The sequence below is a fragment of the Erinaceus europaeus genome, unplaced genomic scaffold (genome assembly GCF_950295315.1).
Source record: "Erinaceus europaeus unplaced genomic scaffold, mEriEur2.1 scaffold_1053, whole genome shotgun sequence".
NCBI classification, from domain to species: Eukaryota; Metazoa; Chordata; class Mammalia; order Eulipotyphla; family Erinaceidae; genus Erinaceus; species Erinaceus europaeus.
Window position 1 is genome coordinate 5,001 of NW_026647527.1, and position 10,216 is coordinate 15,216.

General features: G+C 64.4%; 1 protein-coding gene across 1 annotated transcript in view; it reads left to right on the plus strand.

Annotated features, from left to right (window-relative positions):
- LOC103125678 (leucine-rich repeat flightless-interacting protein 2) overlaps positions 1 to 1,323 on the plus strand; it is a gene marked incomplete at its 5' end in the record, with an annotated part of 4,908 nt that extends 3,585 nt beyond the window's left edge. The window contains one exon of the mRNA XM_060184113.1: positions 609 to 1,323. Within this exon, the coding sequence (XP_060040096.1) occupies positions 609 to 722 (114 nt within the window). The remainder of the gene's footprint in view (positions 1 to 608) is intronic.
- Positions 1,324 to 10,216: the final 8,893 nt, after the last annotated feature.

Below are 10,216 nucleotides of genomic sequence, written 5' to 3' on the forward strand. Positions count from 1 at the left end.
GAAGGGGAGCAGAAGAGATGGCAGGCGCTGTCCAGCACTTGGGGGTTGGGAAGGTCGTTCAGGTGGTCCTGGAGGTGGCACAGTGGGTAAAGCAAAAGACTCTCAAGCCTGAGGTCCCGAGTTCAGTTCGCGCAGCACATGTATCAGAGTGATGTCTGAGTCTTGCTCTGTCTCTTACCCCACTCAGTAATAAATAAATAAAATCTTTAAAAAAAAAAAAAAAAGGACAGGAGTCGGGCGGTAGCGCAGTGGGTTAAGCGCACGTGGCGCAAAGCGCAAGGACCGGCTTAAGGATCCCGGTTCGAGCCCCCGGCTCCCCACCTGCAGGGGAGTCGCTTCACAGGCAGTGAAGCAGGTCTGCAGGTGTCTGTCTTTCTCTCCCCTCTCTGTCTTCCCCTCCTCTCTCCATTTCTCTCTGTGCTATCCAACAACAACGACATCAATAACAACAATAAAACAACAAGGGCAACAAAAGGAATAAATAAATAGCTAAAAAAAAGGACAAGGTCAAGGAAGGTCATTGAGCGGGGAAGTCTCCAGTGTATGGTCAGCGGTCACCCGGGATCCAGGGCTGAGAGTGGAGGGTCCCCACACTCCTCTGCCTGCAGCTCCGCTCCGCCCTGGACAAGACCGAGGAGCTGGAGGTGAGCAACGGGCACCTGGTGAAGCGTCTGGAGAAGATGAAAACCAGCCGCAGTACCCTCCTGTCCCAGCAGCAGTGAGGGCGACGGCCCCTGGGACGGACTGGCCGGGGCCGCCTCCTCCCTGCACCCTGAGTCCACACGCCCCACGTCCACTGCTGCTCCCGCTGCCAGAGCCCTGGGTGCCCCTGCGGCCGGGTGGCCCTTGGGAAGGGGAGGCGGCAGGATTCGGAGGGGCCGCTGATAAGCACACGGGCTGGGCGGGTGGGGGGCACGCTGCCCCCGGGAACTGAGGACCGACGGGTCTCTTTCCTCGCGGGGGGCTCCGTGGGTACGGCCTCTCATGGCAGAAGCGGCGACTCCCGGAGGACTTTAGCTCGCTGCTGAGGGAAGCACTGTGGAACCACAAGCCATCACAAGCAGGGCTCCGCTGGTCGATGTGGCCGTCTTGAGGCTTCCTGGCCCCTCCCCTCGCCAGGAGGTTTTTCTAAGGGACTTTAACACCCTTCCATCATGGGGACCTCTCCTTTTGTTTCTTCCCAGGGGATTTGGCCGCTGCTTCACTGAAAAGAGCTTTTTAATTGCGTTGTTTCACCCGTATCTTGGGACTTGATGTTGTTCACCTCTTTTTAAGAATGTGCTCCTAGAAAAATTAAAAAAAAAAAAAGGTTAAAAGCCTTCAGCAAGGTGGTTTTTCTTTATTCTCACACACACACACACACACACACACACACACGAAAAAAGATCCCTGGTTATTTCCTGTGACTTGTCCTGTTTCTCTTTCCGCCTTTATTAGGGGATTCATGGCCTACAGTCGACAGTAAAATACCATCACATCCCAGTTTTCCACGTAACACTCTAACCCCCCAGGGCCTGCTTCTCCGTCATGTTCCAGGGCCTGAACCGCTGCCCCCCAGAGTCCTTTACTTGAGTGCGATCACCAGCTCCTGTCTGTTCTATTTATCTCAAGACAATGTTTTCCCATTTATGACTTGTGATTAACAGTGGGTCACAATGTTTTGAGGTGACAAGGTCCTAGTCCCACACCACACCCACCGCCAAGCTTCGTGTCCCCACCTTCCACCACCAGGCCATCTCTCCACATGCAGCATCCAAGCCGACTCTTTCTCTTTCCTTTTGAGTATGCGACAAAAGAAAAAGCAGCATTGTTATTCTCTTTTGGATTTGCCTGGTTTTTGTTTGTTCTGTTTTGGGGGGGTTTGTTTGTTTGTTTGTTTTCCTCTCTTTCAGATCAAGGGCCTGCTGCAAGAGAGATTTCACAGATCCCAGACTGACTTTCCTCATTTATACAAACACAGAGTGAGAGACCACAGCACTGGAGCTTCCCCAGGTGCTATGGGACTCCATGGTGGAGCCAGGCCTCCCTCAAGACACAAGCCCTGCCCACTGAGCCATCCCCCATTTTTGTCTTTCTTGTTATGTGATGCTGGAAGTTGAACCCAGAGCCTCATACACACAAGACTTGTGCTCCACAGCTGAGCCATGTCCACGGCCTCTCTCCCGTCTCACTTCTGTGGTCACAGCAAGTGACGGGCCGAGAGAACTGAGCACATTAGGACAGAGCTCAAGGACGAGAGAGCAAAATGAAGGAGGAAAAAGCTAGAGGTCAGAAACCAGGGCAGAGATGACGCCTGACATTCACAGACACAGACAGAGACAGAGACAGAAAACGTTTAGAAGTAGGGAGAGAACTCAGTGGGGAGAGAGCGGAACTTAGCAGGCTCTGGCCCTTGAGTTCAATCCCAGAACCACATGGGAGCACCAGGCACAGCACCCAGGGAGCCCATGGAGGGTGGGCAGGGCTGTGGGGTGTCTCCTCTCTCAGCACCCTGCACAGCACCCAGGGAGCCCATGGAGGGTGGGCAGGGCTGTGGGGTGTCTCCTCTCTCAGCACCAGGCACAGCACCCAGGGAGCCCATGGAGGGTGGGCAGGGCTGTGGGGTGTCTCCTCTCTCAGCACCCTGCACAGCACCCAGGGAGCCCATGGAGGGTGGGCAGGGCTGTGGGGTCTCTCCTCTCTCAGCACCCTGCACAGCACCCAGGGAGCCCATGGAGGGTGGGCAGGGCTGTGGGGTCTCTCCTCTCTCAGCACCCTGCACAGCACCCAGGGAGCCCATGGAGGGTGGGCAGGGCTGTGGGGTGTCTCCTCTCTCAGCACCAGGCACAGCACCCAGGGAGCCCATGGAGGGTGGGCAGGGCTGTGGGGTGTCTCCTCTCTCAGCACCAGGCACAGCACCCAGGGAGCCCATGGAGGGTGGGCAGGGCTGTGGGGTGTCTCCTCTCTCAGCACCCTGCACAGCACCCAGGGAGCCCATGGAGGGTGGGCAGGGCTGTGGGGTGTCTCCTCTCTCAGCACCAGGCACAGCACCCAGGGAGCCCATGGAGGGTGGGCAGGGCTGTGGGGTGTCTCCTCTCTCAGCACCCTGCACAGCACCCAGGGAGCCCATGGAGGGTGGGCAGGGCTGTGGGGTCTCTCCTCTCTCAGCACCCTGCACAGCACCCAGGGAGCCCATGGAGGGTGGGCAGGGCTGTGGGGTCTCTCCTCTCTCAGCACCCTGCACAGCACCCAGGGAGCCCATGGAGGGTGGGCAGGGCTGTGGGGTGTCTCCTCTCTCAGCACCAGGCACAGCACCCAGGGAGCCCATGGAGGGTGGGCAGGGCTGTGGGGTGTCTCCTCTCTCAGCACCAGGCACAGCACCCAGGGAGCCCATGGAGGGTGGGCAGGGCTGTGGGGTCTCTCCTCTCTCAGCACCCTGCACAGCACCCAGGGAGCCCATGGAGGGTGGGCAGGGCTGTGGGGTGTCTCCTCTCTCAGCACCCTGCACAGCACCCAGGGAGCCCATGGAGGGTGGGCAGGGCTGTGGGGTCTCTCCTCTCTCAGCACCCTGCACAGCACCCAGGGAGCCCATGGAGGGTGGGCAGGGCTGTGGGGTCTCTCCTCTCTCAGCACGAGGCACAGCACCTAGGGCGCCCATGGAGGGTGGGCAGGGCTGTGGGGTGTCTCCTCTCTCAGCACCAGGCACAGCACCCAGGGAGCCCATGGAGGGTGGGCAGGGCTGTGGGGTGTCTCCTCTCTCAGCACCCTGCACAGCACCCAGGGAGCCCATGGAGGGTGGGCAGGGCTGTGGGGTCTCTCCTCTCTCAGCACGAGGCACAGCACCTAGGGCGCCCATGGAGGGTGGGCAGGGCTGTGGGGTGTCTCCTCTCTCAGCACCAGGCACAGCACCCAGGGAGCCCATGGAGGTTGGGCAGGGCTGTGGGGTGTCTCCTCTCTCAGCACCAGGCACAGCACCCAGGGAGCCCATGGAGGGTGGGCAGGGCTGTGGGGTGTCTCCTCTCTCAGCACCAGGCACAGCACCCAGGGAGCCCATGGAGGGTGGGCAGGGCTGTGGGGTGTCTCCTCTCTCAGCACCAGGCACAGCACCCAGGGAGCCCATGGAGGGTGGGGAGGGCTGTGGGGTGTCTCCTCTCTCAGCACCCTGCACAGCACCCAGGGAGCCCATGGAGGGTGGGCAGGGCTGTGGGGTGTCTCCTCTCTCAGCACCCTGCACAGCACCCAGGGAGCCCATGGAGGGTGGGCAGGGCTGTGGGGTCTCTCCTCTCTCAGCACCAGGCACAGCACCTAGGGCGCCCATGGAGGGTGGGCACGTTGTGGGTCTCTCCTCTTTGTCTGTCTCTCCCCCTCTCTACCCAACCTTTCCAACAAGTAATGGTGTAGAAACATCTGTCAGGCAGATGCTTGGTCTTGCAAGGTTCACTCCTAATGTCACAGGGGGAAAAATGGGTGGGACCAAGCACTGCAAGTCGGTCAAAGCACTTTATAGACAATGACTCTTTCCTACACTTAAGGCATTGCGACTCTGTATGGGGCCATGTCAGTGGGGCTCCCCCCTAAAGCCTCTGTGCCCACAGACCCGTGCAGATGTTCTGAGGATGACGGGTGGGCTAACTAGACCACCGGCTGCCGTTCCTTTGACGGGACAGCCTGGGCTTGGGCTTGGCCTACACCCTCCTCCGCCAGCCAGCCCCCAAAGAGCTGTGGCTCCCGCTCACAACATAGCCCACGTTCACCGGACGGACTCGGCCGTCGCCGGCAGCTGGCGGCATGCTGGTAGCATATGTGCTACCGTGCCAAGACCCGGGTTCCAGCCCGCGTCCCTACCTGCGGGGGTTGGGGGAGCTTCACAAGCGGTGGAGCAGGGCTGCGTCTATCTCCCCTTTCCCTCTCAGTTTCTGTCTGGATAAAGGAAACATAAACAAAAGGCGCTGGGAGCCGTGACTTCCTGGTGCAGCCACCGAGCCGCAGCTACAGCCCTGGCTGCGAGTGAAGCGCGAGCAGGGCCCTGCAGCCTGTCCCGGCCTCCCGCAGGCGGCTCTGCTGTGTGTCCCCAGGTTGCCAGCGGCGCGGCGGCTGCACAGACCTGCGGGCTGCAGGGCCAGGGGGGTCCCTGTTGGTGTGCTTCTAATTCTGCTTCTAAAACCCCTTCTGTTTCATTGGCTTGATCCTCCTGCTTAACCCTGTGTTCTATTGACATAACCACTGTTCACTAAGCACCGCCCTGCCTGCAGGGCATTGGTTTAACCCCCCTGGTTCACGATGTCTTTTTGCTCCGCCCCCTCTCCTTGTCACACCCTGATTGTCACCAGTCTCTTTTCGCTCCACGTCACATCCCGTTTCCACCCCACTTGGCGTGTATACACAAGGACAGGATTGTGATTAGAGATAGTTTAGAGAGCATAGCTGAGATTGCGCCGCGTTCTGCATGAATAAAAGAGATACTGCGCACAGCTCAGCCTTGAGTCCCTGGTCGTCTGTCTCCCGTCCGCGAAGCCAGCCCGACAGATCCCCGGGCTGCACAGCCGTCGTTTGGAAAACGGTGCATCAGTGCAGAAGAGAAGCGGAATCTGCAAAAACGGGGCAGGTAGGCGGGCCGAAGGTGGCCCCGGGTTGGCCGGCGGGGCGGTGTCCAGGGATCCCAGGGCCCACGAGGCCCCAGCCCCGCCGGCAGCGCGGCCAGCAGCCAGCAGGCCCCTCGTTGCTCCGCCCGCACAGGCCACGCCCTCAAGCAGGCAGGCCCCGCCCCGCGAAGGCCCTGTCCCATGAAGGCTCCGCCCAAGACCACGCCCTCAAACAGGCTTGGGCCTCAAGCAGGCAGGCTCCGCCCCACAAAGGTCCCGTCCCAGATAAGCTGCGCCCCGCACGGCCACGACCCAGGCCACGCCCCCAAACAGACTGCTCTGAAGCAGGCAGGCCCCGCCCTAAAGGCTCCGCCCCACAAAGGTCCCGTCCCAGATAAGCTCCGCCCCGTGCAGGCCCCGCCCCCAGCGGGTCCCGGCTCCAGTTCTTCCCCCCTTCGCTTCTCCCGCGCTCAACCAATCACAGCGCCGTCCTCATTCACACTGACCAATGGGAGCTCCCCGCCGGGCGGTGAGCGGTCCTCCCTCGGCCAGCCGTTACCCGGCAGGCTGTGCGGCTGCACGTGGCTCTGCGAGGGGGACGTGGCCGTGACGCGAGGCCGCGATGCTGAGGAGTTAGGAGGTGCGGGGCTCTGGGGACCTGCGCTGCGTGAGGAGAGCCGCGGGTCTCAGTCAGGAGGCTTGTTGGGGTGAGGCGCCCGCAGGGAGGCTGAGGCGAGGCGCCCGCAGGCAGGGTGAGGCGAGGCGCCCGCAGGGTGAGGCGAGGCGCCCGCAGGGAGGGTGAGGCGAGGCGCCCGCAGGGAGGGTGAGGCGAGGCGCCCGCAGGCAGGGCTGAGGCGAGGCGCCCGCAGGGAGAGTGAGGCGAGGCGCCCGCAGGGAGGGCTGAGGCGAGGCGCCCGCAGGGAGGGTGAGGCGAGGCGCCCGCAGGGAGGCTGAGGCGAGGCGCCCGCAGGGAGGGCTGAGGCGAGGCGCCCGCAGGGAGGCTGAGGCGAGGCGCCCGCAGGGAGGGCTGAGGCGAGGCGCCCGCAGGGAGGCTGAGGCGAGGCGCCCGCAGGCAGGGCTGAGGCGAGGCGCCCGCAGGGAGGGTGAGGCGAGGCGCCCGCAGGGAGGGTGAGGCGAGGCGCCCGCAGGGAGGCTGAGGCGAGGCGCCCGCAGGCAGGGCTGAGGCGAGGCGCCCGCAGGGTGAGGCGAGGCGCCTGCAGGCAGGGCTGAGGCGAGGCGCGGTGCGTGCTGGCCGTGGCGGCCGCGTTGCATGCGGTGTCCTTGCAGCGCCTGGATTCCGGAGCCCATGGAGCCCGCCCGCCGTGGCGCCGGCTCGGGGTCCGGGCAGCAGAGCGAGCGCCGCGCGAGTCCCGGAGCGGAGCCCGCCGCGCACAGCCCCGAGGAGGAGTTCTTCGACGTCCTGGCTCCCCGGAGGCCCGAGGGCGAGCGCGGGGAGAAGCCGGCCGCGCCGTGGGACCCCGACGAGGACTCGCAGCTCGAGTACCACAGCGCCGACGAGCCGGAGGGCGCCGGGGCCCGCGCGCGGGGAGAGAGCCCCTGCGGCCCCCCTGCACGCCCCCCCGGTGCCCGCGCCCGGGAAGCGCCCCCGCCCGTGTGCGGGCCTCCGGACGCGGGTTCGGAGCGCGGGGGCCGCGAGGGAGACGAGGCCGGCCCGCTGTACCCGACGGCCCCGGACGGGCGGGCGGCCCCGGCTGGCGGCAGCCTCTGGGTCGGACCGGAGCGTCGCGCATCAGGAGGCGGCCCCTGCGGGGGTGCGGCGTCTCGGTCTCGGCCCCCGGGAAGGTGTCCCTCGCCGCCGCGGCCCCGGCCCGGTGGGACAGACACGGACGGGCGGGCCCCCGGGGCCTCGGCTTCCGACGACACCGACCCCGAGTCCTCGCGCTACCACAGCCCCCTGGGCTCCCCCGCACGGGCCACCCCGAAGGCGCCGGCCGGCTCCCCGGGTGAGGCTCGGGCCGGCGGGGCGGAGGGCACGGCCAGCCGGTCGGTGGACGCGGCGGCCGACTTCAGGGCCGGCTTCACCGTAAGCAGGGCGGTGGCCGCGCGGTGCCACGTGGCCTCCAAGTCCAGCAACACGGAGATAACGATGATGGACGGGCAGCGGCCTGACCTCCGAGCCCGAGGGGGGGCCCTCGAGAAGGCTGCCCCCGCCCAGGGTGAGGTGAGGCTGCGGGCGACACCCCTTGTCCTGTCTCGCGAGATCACCGGAAGGGTCTGCTTGGCCGGGCGCGAGGCGATGGGGCTTGCTCCGTGCAGCTGGGCCTCCTGGGTCCTGGGGGCTTACGGGCGCCCCCCCCCCAGCATTTATGGCCAGCAGTGTTATCGCTGGGGCTCGATGCCTGCACAGCCGTCCACTGCCTCTGGTGGCCTTTCCCCCCTTTCTCCACCTCCCTTTTTTACCTGATAAGACGGGGAGAGACAGCGAGACCCCTGCAGCCCTGCGTCACCCCTCATGAAGCTCCCCTGCAGAGTGGGAGTGAGCTTGTCCTAGCAGAGAGTCGCACGCCTCCCTCCCCCCTCGCGACCAGCAGCTGCTGGGTCACATCGGCGGGCTCTCACTCGCAGGGTCTTTGGGGACTGAATATGTTTCGTGTGGTTTCCAGACATGTTTCCACGATTCTCTCCAATTAAGGGGAGCGTCTGATGACACGGACTTAGAGGCACAGCCCAAGGGGTAAGTCAGGTGGTCCGTCTGCAGGGGGACCACAGAGGCCTGTTCCTCTGTGGGGTTGGGGAGGGGAGAGGAGGGCAGGGTCACCACCCAGAGAGCCAGAAGATTCCCTGCAGGCGCCGGGCACTGTTGGACACTAAAGCCCCTCCCTGCCCAGAGCTTGGCCCTGGGTCCCCCATCCCTGGGGGTGGGCATCACTGGCTGCACTCAAGCCCCAGCACCACGCAGGAGGGCCGCAGTGCCGGGGGAAGGTCCGGTGCCCCGGCGGCCTTCGGCTTCTCGGTCCCAGTGAGGTCTTCCTGGGAAGGGAAGGGAAGGGAAGGGAAGGGAAGGGAAGGGAAGCAAGCGGAGCGGTGGGAGCCTGCCTGCCTGCCTTCTGCTGGAGTGATGCCCACACAGCCCCGACCCGGCTGAGACCGGGCTGACTCGGCCTCTCTCTTCTCCGAGCAGAAGCAGACCGGAGCGGGCGGGGTCTGGAAATGCCACCGGCTGGGAGAAGGCTGCTGTGGCGGGGCGTGCGGCTTTGCTGCCACTCTCCATCTGACGCCCCTGTGTTTGCTGAGCCGCCTCGTGTTCAGAACACGGGCAGGCGGTTGTCTGAGAGGACATCTGCCCTCCCTCCCTCCTCTGTGGTCCGTTTCTGGAGTGGGACGTGGAGCCCAGTGCTCCGAGGCTGAGGGCAGTCGGCTTCCCGGAGGCAGTGGCAGCCAGGAGATAACGCCGTGCTCAGGGCCTCGCGGCTTCTTGCAGTTGGGACACTTGGTCCGCCCTGGGGCCTCACACCTGCCAGTTAGGCCACTCCCGTTTCTGCAGTCAGAGAGGGCCGGGTGGCCGGGGGGTGACAGCGGATCGTCGGAGCTGCCCCGTGCAGCGTGGCACCTCCCGGGACAGCGCCAGGGTCTGAAGCTGGTCTGCCATGCTGGGGATTTGATTTCTCTCTCCATCGAGTTCTCTCTCGCTTCGGGGATGGCAACACGTTGCGTGGTGGCCGTCCTTGGTCCTTTCCTTTTTTGAGTTTTATTTTAACGAGAGAAGAGAGAGGATCTCTGGGGCCCTGCTGAGCCCTGGCTGGTGGTGCTGGGTGGGGGCTGAGGCCGGGCCTCAGCGCTTCAGGCCAGGGCGTCTCTGCAGAGCCCCGACAGCTCCCCACCCCGGGTAGCGGCGAGTGTGAGCCGTGTTGTTTTCTGTTAGCAGGGCAACAGCTGCACGGTGAGTCGGCCGGTGCTCACGCCTCAGTGGGCTCCAACCCCATCGGTGTCGGCCATTAACGGCACCTCCCTGCCTGGGGCTGTTTCTGCTTCTCACTCCGCACAACTCCAGCGCGTTCTGGTTTAGCTCTGGCTCTGGCTCTGGCTCCAGCTGCGTGCCCGCTCCCGCCTGCTGTGACTGTAGTGTGCGAGTCCAGCGGCCCCACACCGTCACCCCAGGCCTGGCCGCCCGCCTGGGAGAGCCCGCAGCCAAACGACACTGGGTCTCTGGCACAGGGACTCGGGGAAGCTGTCGTGGTGCTGTCAGAAGGTCATGCAGAGGGCCGTGGCGGCAGAGCTGCACCTCCTGGACCTGCACTACGAGCTGTGCCAGCGCCACTGCGGGGACGTCCACAGGCTGGTGGCGGACAGCAGGCAAGTCAAGCCCACCCTGGGCCTGCCCCATCTGTCTCCTTGTCGTCGTCGAGGGAAAAGTGTAAGGCGCGGGGTGACTGGTGGGGAAGGTGAGGAGTGAGCTTGGGACCGCAGAGACGGAACCCTGGGCTGTGGGGTCTCTCCCTGTCTCCTCAGCCGTGGAAAGGTTTGCCGAGCGGCTGGAACCGTTCGGGGCTGGGACCTGGGGGTCTCGGGGCAGAGAGAGATGGAGGGAGGGTCTGACAACCCGCCACCTCCTCTGTTTCTATCTCGAGGGTTGCTCGCGCTGCGTCTTCTGTGGTTCCTGTTCTCTGACTAAATAACCACAAAGGAGGGAGTGT